The sequence below is a fragment of the Ranitomeya imitator genome, chromosome 7, assembly GCF_032444005.1.
Source record: "Ranitomeya imitator isolate aRanImi1 chromosome 7, aRanImi1.pri, whole genome shotgun sequence".
In the NCBI taxonomy this organism is placed as follows: domain Eukaryota; kingdom Metazoa; phylum Chordata; class Amphibia; order Anura; family Dendrobatidae; genus Ranitomeya; species Ranitomeya imitator.
In genome coordinates, this window is record NC_091288.1 from 106,703,300 (window position 1) to 106,721,150 (window position 17,851).

At 45.1% G+C, this 17,851-nt stretch overlaps 1 protein-coding gene across 1 annotated transcript in view; it reads right to left on the bottom strand.

Annotated features, from left to right (window-relative positions):
* Positions 1 to 2,183: 2,183 nt before the first annotated feature.
* Positions 2,184 to 17,851, bottom strand: part of LOC138645882 (gamma-crystallin 2-like) — a 29,156-nt gene continuing 13,488 nt past the window's right edge. Inside the window, exons 2-3 of the mRNA XM_069735381.1 lie at positions 14,506 to 14,748; positions 2,184 to 2,519 (exon numbers count right to left, since the gene is read on the bottom strand). Coding sequence (XP_069591482.1) covers positions 2,244 to 2,519; positions 14,506 to 14,748 — 519 coding nt within the window. The 3' untranslated portion in view covers positions 2,184 to 2,243. The remainder of the gene's footprint in view (positions 2,520 to 14,505; positions 14,749 to 17,851) is intronic.

Sequence of the window (17,851 nt, forward strand, 5' to 3'; positions counted from 1 at the left end):
ACTGTATGATGGAAATATTAGTCATAGTGTAGTGTTTTTTTATTCAGTAAACATAAAGTGCTATTATGCTATCACTATACAGTGGTAACTGTAGTTACCATGGTGGAGCTATATTATTGATACAATCAGCAATATTGGTCCTTGAATATTATAGAGATAATCATGATATTAATATTTAGGCCTGTAATTATATTGTGAATGGATAGTAAGCTCATCAATATTTCTCATACTGTTGGGTAAGTTATGCAAGGATGGATCTGCAGTCCAATTGATCAAAAATTCCATAACCATAAAGGAATCCAGCAAAAGAGATCCACTCTTATTGTAAAAAAAAAATATTATTAATGCATATTTAAAAGCAGGCTAGTCTACCATTATATACAGAAAATATAATCCAAATAGCATGACGATTGATGCTGTTGGACATGCACAGGACTTCTGGATCAAATTTTCTTACCATGTTCCAATAATCTGCTTTGAATTACTGTATGCTCTTAGGAGCACTAGCGAACAATGCTTTCTGCACACCGCCATGAATTGAATGACTGATTGTGTTGTTGGTTCAGTAAGTTATCATTTAGACTTAAGGTACCGTCACACTAAGCGATGCTGCAGCGATACCGACAACGATCCGGATCGCTGCAGCGTCGCTGTTTGGTCGCTGGAGAGCTGTCACACAGACAGCTCTCCAGCGACCAACGATCCCGAGGTCCCCGGTAACCAGGGTAAACATCGGGTTACTAAGCGCAGGGCCGCGCTTAGTAACCCGATGTTTACCCTGGTTACCATCCTAAAAGTAAAAAAACAACCGCTACATATTTACCTACCGCTGTCTGTCCTCGGCGCTCTGCTTCTCTGGTCTGGCTGTGAGCGCCAGGCAGCCGGAAAGCAGAGCGGTGACGTCACCGCTCTGCTTTCCGGCCACTGTGCTCACAGCCAGACCAGAGAAGCAGAGCGCCGAGGACAGACAGCGGTAGGTAAGTATGTAGCGGTTGTTTTTTTTACTTTAACGATGGTAACCAGGGTAAACATCGGGTTACTAAGCGCGGCCCTGCGCTTAGTTACCCGATGTTTACCCTGGTTACCAGCGAAGACATCGCTGAATCGGTGTCACACACGCCGATTCAGCGATGTCTACGGGAAGTCCAGCGACGAAATAAAGTTCTGGACTTTCTTCCCCGACCAGCGACAGCACAGCAGGGGCCTGATCGCTGCTGCTTGTCACACTGGACGATATCGCTAGCCAGGATGCTGCAACGTCACGGATCGCTAGCGATATCGTCTAGTGTGACGGTACCTTAAGTCCACAAGATTACATGGATTCTGCACCCAAAATGCTTAGCAATTTTCAGTACAATACAAGCAAAGATATTCCTATGCTGTGGGAAAAAATCTGCATAAAACTTAGAACATGCTGAGGTTTTAAAAGTCTACAGCGTGCGCTTTGTTTTGCAGAATTTCCACTGTGGATTTGATCCTACTCAACGCCTTGTCTGAAATCCACAATCAGCCAACCAGCGAGAAGTGAATTCATTGCAGATTTGTGACAAAATCCAAATATTCTCACATGTGAAAACTTAGGGCCTAGCTAAAACCTGCCATGTTACCACGTGAGGGCGGCTCCTATTAATTTTCCAGTACACTGTAATTTACAGGACTGTAAAATGAAAAATGATTTACAGCAGCTCATTTTGGATTCTGTAAGGACTTGTTGTCTGTATTAGTTATGTGATCATGGGTTTTTAATCTTATTATTTTTCTTTTATCCTGGTTGACTTTTTGGTGGCTGATAACTAATCAATTTCCATCACTTTTCAGTCTCAGATTAAAATGCTTTCCTGTTCCCTGTTGTTTGAAAATAAATTAATTCTGAAACTTGGAGGACAAATGTACTGAAATATGTTCTTTTTTTAATTGAAGATACTCTGTAAGATGTCATGCAATAGCTAATCATATAACTTTTTCAACGCTTTTGTAAGATAAGTTTGCATTAAAGAGGTTGGCCACTTTCTGATATTAATGCAGCTTTTCTCACCTCTGTCAATGTAATGGTTTTTTGTGGAGTAGCACATGATCAGACCTGTCCATCAGTTTTCCGATATTAAAATTATATTTAAATGGTGGGATTGTGGAATATTTCATAGAAATACAATAAACACATTGGAAAAAAAATAGGAAACATATTATACAGCATGATTTTATCAGCCCTTTATGGGAAACACAGAAATACACAATTTGAATGTTTAATGAAAATCTTGAACTCTCCTAATGGAGCCAATCCTAGCATTTGTTGCCCCCCAATCACTGAACTTTCTGTACTCGCCAGGTCTCAGGTAATACTGGCATCCTCTGTAGTTGTGTTCCTCATAGAAGATCCAATGGCCTTCAATTACATTGCAGGAGTTGATTTCATGGTAATTAAAATCTTTGTTGATGTTTGGACTATCTTCTGTAAATTCAGCCATTTGACCCCTGAAATCTTCTTTTTCATACAATTTGATCATAGAGGACCCTGTGTGCTGCAAGGTTGAGAGGACATGTTATAAATCAGAAAACTGTGAAACAACTAAGATGAAAAAATATGTAAAGTAATAGCTAAATGTATATACAGTATATCACTAAAGTGAGTACACCGCTCACATTTTTATAAATATTTTATTATATCTTTTCAGTGTACAGCTTGTATAACAGCGTAAAATTGCTTTGTCCTCTAAATAGCTCAACGCACAGCCATTAATGTCTACACCGCTCCCAACAGAAGTGAGTACACCCCTAAGTGGAAATGGCCAAATTGTACCCAATGCGGCAATGTTTTGTGTGGCCACCATTATTTTCAATCTCTACCTTAACTCTCTTGGACATGAAGTTCACCAGACCTTTACAGGTTGCCACTTGAATACTCTTCCACTACTAAATGATGACATAACGGAACTGGTGGATGTAGAAGGCCTTGCGCTCCTCAACTTTCTTTTTGAGGATGCCCCACAGATGCTTAATAGGGTTTAGGTCTGGAGACATGCTTGGCCTGTCCAGCACCTCTACCCTTAGTTTCTTTAGCAAGGCGATGTTAGGGGTCGAGTTCCTGCCTCTGCACAGGGGGAATCTCGGGCCATTTCTGCTGTGGCCTCCCATTCTTCTCCTGCCGCAGTGGAGCCTGCTCAGCAGAGACGGTGATCCCAGCGTCTCGCTCAGTCTGACTCTGTGCTAAGAGTTACCGCTGCATTTCCTGCTTCTGCCATTGAAGTCAGTACTGGGCAGCGGCAAGCAGACGCTTCTGGGACTAAGTCCTGCTCTTCACGTTCTGAGCATTCCCAGAGTAAGATCTCTCAGTGGAGATTGAGGGTCACATGATCAGATACTGAGCATGCCCAGGGCAAGATCTCTCAGTGGAGATTTAGGGTCACATGCTCAGGTATGGCAGTCTCTCATTGGTCCTTCTTGGAAGGTCTTTTAATTGCTGCAGCTATATAAGGCTCGCATGGCCGCACGGCCATGCGCTAGTATCAAATGTGTTTTGGCTTATGCCAGTGGATACTATACCACTCAGTTCTTATGCGGTGTGAAGCTGTTAGCATTGAGACTGTACACTCAGGCAGGCAGTTAGCGTCAGTGGGGGCAATTAGCCTAGTTAGGGTATTAGTTATTCTGTACAGCGCGACTTGGTGAGGCAACAGAGTTCGCTACCAGTTCACACAGGGTGAAGCCTAACCCATGTGTGAGCTCAGAGTCCATCCGCCATTACTTATCAGCAGATATCTCTGCACGGTGGACCCCGGGCTGCGAACGCACTTTGTAGCTACCTACTCATTTTCCGGTGCGTTCCGCTAGCCTTAACAGAATACTAGCGCCAGGGTCTGGCTAGTAATGGCGGACATTCAGCAATCTTTGCGGTATATCCAACAGCTGGAGGGTAGGTTGGCGGCTCTCGAGAGCTCAACCTCAGCTGTGGATGTTACCACAGTTGCTGTACAGGCTGCTAGCGTGGCTGCAGCAACCTTGTCCACTGCCACCCCTGTTCCGACATTATCTCGCCTCCCGCTGCCAGAAAAAATTTCTGGAGATAGCAAATCTTGTAGGGGATTCGTAAGTCAGTGCTCTATTCACCTCGAGCTCCTGGCTGCACGTTTCCCTACAGAGCGGGCTAAGGTGGGATTTATTGTGTCTCTCTTGTTGGACAGGGCGTTGGAATGGGCTACGCCGCTGTGGGAGCATGGTGATCATGTGGTGCAGAGTGCTTCGCTGTTCCTGAGTACTCTGAAAAAGGTCTTTTTAGGACCTCAAGTCACCCATGACACAGCGCTCCAACTACTGGCACTAACTCAGGGTGAGTCTTTGGTCAGCCATTTTTCCGTCCGCTTTCTTACTTTAGCTTCTGAGCTGGAGTGGTCGGATAAAGCCCTTATCCCCATATTTTGGAGGGGCCTGGCTGATCACGTTAAGGATGCTCTGGCCACTAGGGAGATTCCTGCCACACTGGAGGAGTTAATAACTGTCTCTACTCGAATTGACCTCCGTTTTAACGAGCGGAGGTTAGAGCGAGCACAGTGTAGGCAGAGGTTATGGCTGGCTCCCACCTTCGCCAAACCTCTGGAATCTCCGGTCCAGGTTCCTGAGTCACATGAGGCCATGGAAGTGTCACGAGCGGGATCTATGTCCCGAACCGCTAGTGCACTCAAGGTCTGTCATGTTTGCCAGCAGTCAGGACATCTTGCCACCAGATGTTCCCAGCGGTTGAGGAAACGTCAGCGTCTAGTGGTAGTAAGTGGAGGTACACTAGACACGGCGACGTTTGCCTCCAAATTGTCCTTTAAAGGGACAATTACTATAGGCTCATCCTCCCACTCGGTAGAGCTCTGCGTGGATTCTGGGGCTGAGGGCAATTTTATGTCTTCTGCCTTCGCCGAACGGCACGCAATACCCCTGGTTATGCTAGCTCAACCAGTAACAGTATGAGTGGTGAATGGGTCGACACTGCCCTCACAGATAACACACCAGACTATCCCTTTTACTCTGTTCATGTCACCATCCCATCAGGAGATTATATCTCTGCTCGTCATTCCTGAGGGAATTGATGAGGTCCTGTTGGGGATACCTTGGCTACGGTACCATTCTCCTCATATCGAGTGGTCCTCAGGCAGAATTCTGGGACGGGGTGAATCTTGTGGGGGTAGGTGTCAGAGGGAGTGTGTTCAGGTTGCTACTACAGAGGTACTCGCAGATCTATCCTCTCTTCCCAAGCAATATTGGTCTTATGCAGACGTGTTCTCCAAAAAGGCGTCGGAGACCCTTCCGCCCCATCGCCCTTATGACTGTCCTATTGATCTCTTGCCTGATGCTGAGCCTCCCCGGGGTCGAGTTTATCCATTATCTCTCCCGGAGACTGAGGCAATGTCTCAGTACATTCAAGAGAATCTGGCAAGAGGGTTCATCAGGAAGTCAGTGTCACCTGCTGGGGCTGGGTTCTTCTTCGTGCAGAAGAAGAATGGAGAACTGCGTCCATGCATAGACTACAGGGGTCTTAACGCCATCACCGTTAAGAATAAGTATCCTTTTTCCCTGATATCTGAGCTCTTCGATAGGCTTTGGGGAGCAAGGTTGTTTACTAAACTAGATCTGCGGGGTGCTTACAACCTGATTCGCATCCGTGAGGGGGACGAATGGAAGACGGCTTTTAACACCAGGGATAGGCACTATGAATATCTGGTGATGCCCTTCGGGCTCTTTAATGCCCCAGCCGTTTTCCAAGACTTTGTGAACGACATCTTCCGGGATATGCTTTCCACCTCAGTCGTAGTCTATCTGGATGATATTCTCATCTACTCTCCAGATATTGACTCCCACCGGAGAGATGTTTGCAAAGTCTTCGACCTCCTACGGCCAAACTCCCTCTATGCCAAGTTGGAGAAGTGTATGTTTGAGCAGGAGTCCTTACCTTTCCTCGGCTATATCATCTCCGCCCAGGGATTGGCTATGGATCCTGCCAAACTACAGGCTGTGATGGACTGGCAGGAACCCCATTCTCTTAAAGCGGTGCAGCTCTTTATGGGGTTCATAAATTATTATCGCCAGTTCATTCCGCACTTCTCAACTTTGGTAGCCTTGTTTGCTCTCACCAAGAAGGGGGCAAATCCCAAATTGTGGTCTGAGGAGGTCTCCAAGGCCTTTGTCTCCATAAAGTCACACTTCGCTGGCGCTCCCATTCTACATCGCCCCGATGTAGATAAGCCATTTATCATGGAGGTGGATGCCTCATCTGTTGGTGCTGGAGCAGTCCTCTTCCAAAAGGATGCTCAAGGTCGGAAGCATCCTTGCTTCTTCTTTTCTAAGACCTTTTCATCAGCAGAGAGGAATTATTCCATCGGGGACAGGGAGTTGCTAGCCATGAAGTTGGCTTTTTCAGAGTGGAGACATCTCTTGGAGGGAGCTCGTTTTCCCTTCCAAGTCTTCACAGATCATAAAAATTTGGTGTACCTGCAGACAGCCCAGCGGTTAAATTCTCGCCAGGCCAGATGGTCCTTGTTCTTCTCCCGGTTCCATTTCAACCTTCATTTTCTTTCTGGGGAGAAGAACATTCGTGCTGATGTTCTCTCTCGGTCCGTTGTGTCATCTGTGGAGGAGGAAGAGGAGCCTCAGCTTATTGTCCCCACCGAGAGCCTAAGAACTGTGACCCAGGTTTCGCTAGAGTCTGTGCCTCCAGGCAAGACTTTTGTACCACCCAGTTTGCGACCGGAGGTTCTCTCTTGGGCACACTCGTCCAGGGTGGGTGGACATTTTGGTTCCAAAAGGACATCAGAGTTACTGGCGAGGACATACTGGTGGCCGCATATGGCTCATGATGTCGCAGACTATGTTCGGGCGTGTGTCTCTTGCACCAAGAACAAGTCCCCTCAGCAACGGCCAGCTGGTTTGCTTTATCCTCTGCCGATGGCGGACAGGCCCTGGGAGATGGTCGGGATGGACTTTGTGGTGGGCTTACCCAAGTCTCGTAGTTGCACCATTATCTGGGTGATCACTGACCATTTTTCCAAAATGGTTCATTTGGTGCCTCTTCCACGGCTACCATCTGCACGGGCTCTGGCAGCCTTGCTCATCAAACATATCTTTCGCTTACACGGTATGCCGGACAAGATTGTCAGAGTGACTGGGGTCCCCAGTTTGCATCTCGATTCTGGAGAGAGCTTTGTCGTCTACTCAGTATTGAGTTAAATCTCTCTTCGGCTTATCATCCCGAGACGAATGGGTTGGTTGAAAGAGCCAATCAGACTCTGATCACTTATTTGCGACATTTTGTTTCTGCTAGGCAGGATGACTGGGCATCATTGTTACCGTGGGCAGAGTTTGCCCTTAACAATGCTGTAGCTGACTCCACCGGTCAGACTCCTTTCCTCCTTAATTACGGCCAGTATCCGTGGGTTCCCGTGCCTATGCCTGTGTCCTCTGCTGACTCCAGGGTGGCAGACTGGGCAGTGGAGGCACGGGACATTTGGGACCGCACTCAGGATGCCATCCGGGCCTCCAAGGAGAGAATGAAGTCCTCCACCGATGCACATCTGCGCCCTGCCCCGACCTTTGCTCCTGGCGATTTGGTGTGGCTCTCCGTCCATAACATCAGGCTGCGTGTAGAGTCCACTAAGTTTGCACCTCGCTACTTGGGTCCCTTCAAGGTCCTCGAACAGGTTAATCCTGTGGTCTACCGTCTAGCCCTTCCTCCACGCCTAGGTATCAATGACACCTTTCATGTGTCCCTCCTTAAGCCCGTATACATGTCCCGGGGAGACATGAGAGAGTTCTTTGCAATAAGGTACCATGTTGAACTTCCAGTGACCAGTATGAGAGATTGTGTGAGCGATAACACCAAATTTAACACACCTGCTCCCAATTCTCACCTGTGTTATGACCTGGTGGTTAGGAGCACCCAGAATGACCTGATAATTAAACCTCATACAGGACGAGCTCTGGGATGTGGGAGCTCTGCTGACCGCAAGCCCTAATCCTATCACACACACTAGAAATAGCCGTGGAGCGCTCCTGACCAGACATAGGCGCCTCGTCACAGCCTAAGAACTATCTAGCCCTAGAGAAAGAAAATAAAGCCTACCTTGCCTCAGAGAAATTCCCCAAAGGCAAAGGAAGCCCCCCACATATATTGACTGTGAGTAAAGATGAAAGTCACAAACGCAGAAATGAAACAGGTTTCAGCAAAGGGAGGCCAGACTTACTAAATAGACAGAGGATAGGAAAGGTAACTTTGCGATCAGCACAAAAACCTACAAAAGACCACGCAGAGTGTGCGAAAAAGACCTCCGCACCGACTCACGGTGCGGAGGGCCACTCTGCATCCCAGAGCTTCCAGCTAGCAAGACAAAATCATGAAAACCAGCTGGACAAGAAAACAGAGAACAAAATAAGACTATAAGGAACTTAGCTTCTGCAGGAGAAGGCAGGTCACCAGAGAGATCCAGGAGCGAACTGAACAAATGCAAAAACATTGACAGCTGGCATGGGGTAACGATCTGAGAGGAGTTAAATAGAGCAGCCAACCAAAGGATAAACCACGTCACCTGTGTAAGGAACCTCAGAAGCAGCAGCTTCACTCATAGCCACCAGAGGGAGCCCATAGACAGAACTCGCCGAAGTACCATTCACGACCACAGGAGGGAGTTCGACAACAGAATTCACAACAGTACCCCCCCCCCTTGAGGAGGGGTCACCGAACCCTCACCAGAGCCCCCAGGCCGATCAGGATGAGCCAAATGAAAGGCACGTACCAGATCGGCAGCATGAACATCAGAGGCAAAAACCCAGGAATTATCTTCCTGACCATAACCCTTCCACTTGACCAGGTACTGGAGTTTCCGTCTCGAAACACGAGAATCCAAAATCTTCTCCACCACATACTCCAACTCCCCCTCGACCAACACTGGGGCAGGAGGATCAACCGAGGGAACCATAGGCGACACGTATCTCCGCAACAGCGACCTATGGAACACATTATGGATGGCAAAAGAAGCTGGAAGGTCCAAACGAAATGACACAGGATTAAGAACTTCAGAAATCTTGTATGGCCCAATGAAACGAGGCTTAAACTTAGGAGAGGAAACCTTCATAGGAACGTGACGAGATGACAACCAAACCAAATCCCCAACACGAAGTCGGGGACCAACACAACGCCGGCGGTTAGCAAAGCGTTAAGCCTTCTCCTGGGACAATGTCAAATTGTCCACCACATGAGTCCAAATCTGCTGCAACCTGTCCACCACCGCATCCACACCAGGACAGTCCGAAGGCTCAACCTGCCATGAAGAGAAACGAGGATGGAAAACAGAATTACAGAAAAAAGGAAAAACTAAAGTAGCCGAGCTGGCCCGATTATTAAGGGCGAACTCAGCCAAAGGCAAGAAGGACACCCAATCATCCTGATCAGCAGAAACAAAGCATCTCAGATATGTCTCCAAAGTCTGATTAGTTCGTTTGGTTTGGCCATTAGTCTGAGGATGGAAAGCCGAAGAAAAAGACAAATCAATGCCCATCTTAGCGCAAAAGGACCGCCAAAACTCGAAACAAACTGGGAACCTCTGTCCGAGACGATGTTCTCTGGAATGCCATGCAAACGAACCACATGCTGGAAAAACAATGGCACCAAATCAGAGGAGGAAGGCAATTTAGACAAGGGTACCAAATGGACCATCTTAGAGAAGCGATCACAAATCACCCAAATGACCGACATCTTTTGAGAAACAGGGAGATCAGAAATAAAATCCATGGAAATATGCGTCCAGGGCCTCTTCGGGATCGGCAAGGGCAAAAGCAACCCACCGGCACGAGAACAGCAGGGTTTAGCCCGAGCACAAGTCCCACAGGACTGCACAAAAGAACGCACATCCCATGACAAAGAAGGCCACCAAAAGGATCTAGCCACCAAATCTCTGGTACCAAAGATTCCAGGATGACCAGCCAACACTGAACAATGAATCTCAGAGATAACTCTACTAGTCCATCTATCAGGGACAAACAGTTTCTCCGTAGGAAAACGGTCAGGTCTATCAGCCTGAAACTTTTGCAGCACACGCCGCAAATCAGGGGAAATGGCAGACAAAATTACCCCTTCTTTAAGAATACCCGCTGGCTCCGGAACACCCGGAGAGTCAGGCACAAAACTCCTTGACAGGGCGTCAGCCTTCACATTCTTAGATCCCGGAAGGTATGAAACCACAAAATCAAAACGGGAGAAAAAGAGCGACCATCGAGCCTGTCTAGGATTCAACCGTTTGGCAGACTCGAGATAAGTCAAATTCTTGTGATCCGTCAAGACCACCACACGATGTTTAGCTCCTTCAAGCCAATGTCGCCACTCCTCGAATGCCCACTTCATGGCCAACAACTCTCGATTGCCCACATCATATTTGCGCTCAGCAGGCGAGAATTTTCTAGAAAAGAAGGCACAGGGTTTCATCACCGAGCCATTAGAACTTCTTTGCGACAAAACAGCCCCTGCTCCAATTTCAGAAGCATCAACCTCAACCTGAAAAGGGAGCGAAACATCTGGCTGGCACAACACAGGGGCAGAAGCAAAACGACGCTTCAACTCCTGAAAAGCCTCTACAGCCGCAGAGGACCAATTGACCACATCAGCACCTTTCTTGGTCAAATCAGTCAACGGTTTAGCAATACTGGAAAAATTAGCGATGAAGCGACGATAAAAATTAGCAAAGCCCAGGAACTTCTGTAAGCTCTTCACAGATGTCGGCTGAGTCCAATTGTAAATGACCTGAACTTTAACAGGGTCCATCTCAATAGTAGAAGGGGAAAAAATGAAACCCAAAAATGAAACCTTCTGAACTCCAAAGAGACACTTTGACCCCTTCACAAACAAGGAATTCGCACGAAGGACCTGGAACACCATTCTGACCTGCTTCACATGAGACTCCCAATCATCCGAAAAGACCAAAATGTCATCCAAACATACAATCATGAATCTATCCAGGTACTCTCGGAAGATGTCATGCATAAAGGACTGAACCACAGATGGAGCATTAGAAAGCCCGAATGGCATAACCAGGTACTCAAAATGGCCCTCGGGCGTATTAAATGCCGTTTTCCATTCATCACCCTTTTTAATTAGCACAAGATTATATGCACCACGAAGATCTATCTTGGTGAACCAACTAGCCCCCTTAATCCGAGCAAATAAATCAGACAGCAGCGGCAAAGGATACTGAAATTTGACTGTGATCTTATTAAGAAGGCGGTAGTCAATACAAGGTCTCAAAGAACCATCCTTCTTGGCCACAAAAAAGAACCCTGCTCCCAATGGTGACGACGATGGACGAATATGACCCTTCTCCAAGGATTCCTTTATATAACTCCGCATAGCGGCATGCTCTGGCACAGATAAATTAAACAGACGGCCCTTAGGAAACTTACTACCAGGAATCAAATTAATAGCACAGTCGCAATCCCTATGAGGAGGTAGGGCACCAGATTTGGGCTCTTCAAATACATCCCGGTAATCTGATAAAAACTCAGGGACTTCAGAAGGAGTGGATGGCAAAATTGACAGCAATGGAACATCACCATGTACCCCCTGACAACCCCAGCTGGACACAGACATAGATTTCCAATCCAACACTGGATTATGGACCTGTAGCCATGGCAACCCCAAAACGACCACATCATGCAGATTATGCAACACCAAAAAGCGAATATCCTCCTGATGTGCAGGAGCCATGCACATGGTCAATTGAGTCCAGTACTGAGGCTTATTCTTGGCCAAAGGCGTAGCATCAATTCCTCTCAATGGAATAGGATACTGCAAGGGCTCCAAGAAAAAACCACAGCTCCTGGCAAACTCCAAGTCCATCAAATTCAGGGCAGAGCCTGAATCCACAAATGCCATTACAGAACAGGACGACAGAGAGCAAATCAGAGTAACGGACAAAAGAAATTTAGACTGTACCGTACCAATGGTGGCAGACCTAGCGAACCGCTTAGTGCGCTTAGGACAATCGGAGATAGCATGAGTGGATTCACCACAGTAAAAACACAGCCCATTCCGACGTCTGTGTTCTTGCCATTCAGCTCTGGTCAAAGTCCTATCACACTGCATAGGCTCAGGCCTATGCTCAGAGAATACCGCCATATGGTGCACAGCTTTGCGCTCACGCATGCGCCGATCGATCTGAATGGCCAAAGACATAGACTCATTCAGACCAGCAGGCGTGGGAAATCCCACCATGACATCCTTAAGGGCTTCAGAAAGACCCTTTCTGAAAATTGCCGCCAGGGCACATTCATTCCACTGAGTAAGCACTGACCACTTTCTAAACTTCTGACAGTACACCTCCGCTTCATCCTGACCCTGACACAAAGCCAGCAAGATTTTCTCTGCCTGATCCACTGAATTTGGTTCATCATAAAGCGATCCAAGCGCCAGAAAAAACGCATCAACATCACGCAATGCAGGATCTCCTGGCGCAAGGGAAAATGCCCAGTCTTGAGGGTCACCACGTAACAAAGAAATAATGATTTTTACCTGTTGAACGGGGTTACCAGAGGAGCGGGGTTTCAAAGCTAGAAACAGTTTACAATTATTTTTGAAATTCAAGAACCTAGATCTATCCCCAGAAAATAAGTCAGTAATAGGAATTCTAGGCTCTAACATAGGATTCTGAACCACAAAATCTTGAATGTTTTGTACCCTTGCAGTGAGATGATCCACACAAGAGGACAGACCTTGAATGTCCATATCTACACCTGTGTCCTGAACCACCCAAAGGTCTAGGGGAAAAGAAAGACAAAACACAGTGCAAAGAATAAAAAATGGTCTCAGAAGTTCTGTTATCCCTCTATTGAGATGCATTAATACTTTGGGCCAGCTGTACTGTTATGACCTGGTGGTTAGGAGCACCCAGAATCACCTGATAATTAAACCTCATACAGGACGAGCTCTGGGATGTGGGAGCTCTGCTGACCGCAAGCCCTAATCCTATCACACACACTAGAAATAGCCGTGGAGCACTCCTGACCAGACCTAGGCGCCTCGTCACAGCCTAAGAACTATCTAGCCCTAGATTAAGAAAATAAAGCCTACCTTGCCTCAGAGAAATTCCCCAAAGGCAAAGGAAGCCCCCCACATATATTGACTGTGAGTAAAGATGAAAGTCACAAACGCAGAAATGAAACAGGTTTCAGCAAAGGGAGGCCAGACTTACTAAATAGACAGAGGATAGGAAAGGTAACTTTGCGATCAGCACAAAAACCTACAAAAGACCACGCAGAGTGTGCGAAAAAGACCTCCGCACCGACTCACGGTGCGGAGGGCCACTCTGCATCCCAGAGCTTCCAGCTAGCAAGACAAATCATGAAAACCAGCTGGACAAGAAAACAGAGAACAAAATAAGACTATAAGGAACTTAGCTTCTGCAGGAGAAGGCAGGTCACCAGAGAGATCCAGGAGCGAACTGAACAAATGCAAAAACATTGACAGCTGGCATGGGGTAATGATCTGAGAGGAGTTAAATAGAGCAGCCAACCAAAGGATAAACCACGTCACCTGTGTAAGGAACCTCAGAAGCAGCAGCTTCACTCATAGCCACCAGAGGGAGCCCATAGACAGAACTCGCCGAAGTACCATTCACGACCACAGGAGGGAGTTCGACAACAGAATTCACAACACACCTGAGACCTTGTAACACTGATAAGTTACATGAAACCGGGGAGGAAACATGGCTAATTGGACTCAATTTGGCTATTTTCACTTAGGGCTGTAGTCACTTTTGTTGCCAACAGTTTAGCTATTAATGACTGTGTGTTGAGCTATTTACTGGCCACACCAAATCTACACTGTTATACAAGCTGTACACTGACTACTTAACATTGTATCTAAGTGTCATATCTTCAGTGTGGTCCCATGAAAAGACATAATAATATATTTACAAAAATGTAAGGAGTGTACTCACTTTTGTGATATACTGTAGTTGTTAAGAGGAATTCGACAACAGCTTTTTGCTACTCTAACTGAAACTGATAGCAGTATAATGCAGGGGTAGAGACCCTGATTTCAGTGATGAATCACTTACTTCATCACTTAAAGGCTTCATACTGCAGTTTTGAAAAGTCTCTGTTTTATCTGCTGTAGATCTATCAGTTCTCTGAAAGCTGAGCTCTGTGTAACCCCGTCCACACCTCTGATTGGCAATTTTCTGTGTACAGTGTAGAGAGGCAGAAAGCTGCCAACCAGTGGTGAGGGTGGAGTTATGCAGAGCCCAAGAATATGGAGGCCTACGTGGCAGCAGGTTTACTAGTCTTCTAGTGATAATCAGAACTACGGCAAGTAGCCTAATTAGTGACATATCATTGTAATCAGGGTATCTGCCCTATATTATGCTGCTCTCAGATTACGTGGCAAAACCTGAGACAATTTCCCTTTCATAAAAACATTGCTTTGGTTTCATGAGCTTGACAATAAACAACTATAGATTAATAGAGAAAATGTTTTGTACTGACCAGAGGAATCATGTGGCAAGAACTAATCGTATCATTAAATCCCATCCAGTGTTTATAATCAGGATATTCTCCTTTTTTAAGAAAATACTGGTGACCCTTATTATTAGCCTGTTCATAAATCATCCAAGAGCCATTGTCAACTTTAATAGAGTTGCAGCGACTGACATGAGAGTGCAAGTCATTATTGTCACTGCTGCACTCGAAGGAGCGGCCCTTGAAATTCTTCTCCTCAAAAAAGGTGATCTACAGAAAAAAAATATATCAATCATAATAAAATAATATCTGTGGCATTTAATCAATGTTTTAACTTTGCACTCTGAAACAAAAAGAAACTAAAAACAAAATGTTAAAATTATTTTCATGATTACAGTGATGCCTATCTATTTACATATACGAGCTTGTATATGAGTTTTTCTTTAGTTTCTTTACACATTTAGTTTTTATTCAATTATAATTTAGTTTAACATTTCATTTCACCACTTCAAATAAAGTACATATAAAATAATATAATTAAAAACAGTTTAAAAAAATATTTTACACAATTATATGAAATCACAAATATGCTAGCAAATCATATTGTATACTGCATTAAATGAATAGAATGTAATTTATAATAAGTAGGTTACACTACTGGGAACTTTAAATAATATGTGTCTGAACACACCATCATATCATAAATGGAAACAATATATACTCAGGGGCAACCAAGCACTTTACTTTTTCACAAAGATATAGTAACATAGTAACATAGTTATTAAGGTTGAAGGAAGACTATAAGTCCATCTAGTTCAACCCATAGCCTAACCTAACTTGCCCTAACATGTTGATCCAGAGGAAGGCAAAAAAAAACCATGTGGCAAAGAGTAAGCTCCACATTGGGAAAAAAAATTCCTTCCTGACTCCACATACGGCAATCAGACTAGTTCCCTGGATCAACACCCTATCAAGGAATCTAGTGTATATACCCTGTAACATTATACTTTTCCAGAAATGTATCCAGTCCCCTCTTAAATTTAAGTAATGAATCACTCATTACAACATCATACGGCAGAGAGTTCCATAGTCTCACTGCTCTTACAGTAAAGAACCTGCGTCTGTTATTATGCCTAAACCTTTTTTCCTCCAAACGCAGAGGATGCCCCCTTGTCCCTGTCTCAGGTCTATGATTAAAAAGATCATCAGAAAGGTCTTTGTACTGTCCCCTCATATATTTATACATTAAAATAAAATCATCCCTTAATCTTTGTTTTCCAAACTAAATAGCCCCAAGTGTAATAACCTATCTTGGTATTACAGACCCCCCAGTCCTCTAATAACCTTGGTCGCTCTTCTCTGCACCCGCTCCAGGTCAGCTATGTCTTTCTTATACACCGGAGACCAGAACTGTGCACAGTATTCTAAGTGTGGTCGAACTAGTGACTTGTATAGAGGTAAAATTATGTTCTCCTCATGAGCATCTATGCCTCTTTTAATGCATCCCATTATTATATTTGCCTTTGTAGCAGCTGCCTGACACTGGCCACTGAACATGAGTTTGTCATCCACCCATACACCCAGGTCTTTTTCATTGACGGTTTTGCCCAGAGTTTTAGAATTAAGCACATAATTATACATCTTATTACTTCTACCCAAGTGCATGACCTTACATTTATCCCCATTAAAGCTCATTTGCCATTTATCAGCCCAAGCTTCTAGTTTACATAAATCATCCTGTAATATAAAATTGTCCTCCTCTGTATTGATTACCCTGCAGAGTTTAGTGTCATCTGCAAATATTGAAATTCTACTCTGAATGCCCCCTACAAGGTCATTAATAAATATGTTTAAAAGAAGAGCGCCCAATACTGACCCCTGTGGTACCCCACTGCTAACCACTACCCAGTCCGAGTGTGCTCCATTAATAAACACCCTTTGTTTCCTATCCCTGAGCCAGCTCTCAACCCACTTACACATATTTTCCCCTATCCCCATTATTCTCATTTTATGTATCAACCTTTTGTGTGGCACCGTATCAAAAGCTTTTGAAAAGTCCATATACACTACGTCTAGGGTTGAGCGACCTTTTCTTTTATAGGATCGGGTCGGGTTTCACGAAACCCGACTTTTTCAAAAGTCGGGTCGAGTGAAATCGGCCGATCCTATAAAAAAGTCGGGGTCGGGGTCGGCCGAAACTCGAAACCCAATGCGAGCGGTCACATGGGCGGCCGCGCGACCAATCACAAGCCGCGACGTCACCGCGACGTCACCGCAAGGTCTTGGAAGGCTGATTCTAAGGAAGGAAGGTTCCCGGTTAGTACCAGGGCGCGTCAGAGGGTAAGTATGGCGATATTTTTTATTTTAATTCTTTATTTTACACTTAAATCTGAATTCCGATACCAATTCCCGATATCTTAAACATATCGGGAATCGGTATCGGAATTCCGATTCCAGATTCAGAAGATCGCCGACCTCATGGCCGACCCCACACAGGGGTCGGGTCGGGTTTCATGAAACCCGACTTTGCCAAAAGTCGGCGACTTCTGAAAATTTCGCTCAACCCTAACTACATCCACTGGGTTCCCTTGGTCCAGTCCGGAACTTACCTCTTCATAGAAGCTGATCAGATTAGTCTGACATGAATGGTCCCTAGAAAACTCGTGCTGATACTGGGTCATGAGGTTATTCCTCTTCAGATACTCCAGTATAGCATCCCTTAGAATGCCCTCCAGGATTTTACCCACAGTAGAGGTTAAGCTTACTGGCCTATAATTTCCGAGTTCAGTTTTTGTTCCCTTTTTGAATATTGGCACCACATTTGCTATACGCCAGTCCTGTGGTACAGACCCTGTTATTATGGAGTCTTTAAAGATTAAAAATAATGGTCTATCAATGACTGTACTTAATTCCTGCAGTACTCGGGGGTGTATCCCATCCGGGCTCAGAGATTTGTCAATTTTAATGATTTTTAGACGCCGCCGTACTTCCTGCTGGGCTAAGCAGGTGACATTTAATTGGGAACTTTTATCACTAGTCATTTTGTCTGCCATGGGATTTTCTTGTGTAAATACTGATGAAAAAAAGTCATTTAGCATCTTGGCTTTTTCCTCATCCTCATCCACCATTTCACCCAGACTATTTTTAAGGGGGCCAACACTATCATTTTTTAGTTTCTTACTATTTACGTAGTTAAAGAATATTTTGGGATTATTTTTACTCTCTCTGGCAATGAGTCTCTCTGTCTCAATCTTTGCTGCCTTGATTTGCTTTTTACAGAATTTATTTAATTGTCTGTATTTATTTAATGCCTCATCGCTACCTACTTCCTTTAATTCTCTAAATGCTTTCTTTTTGTCACTTATTGCGCCCC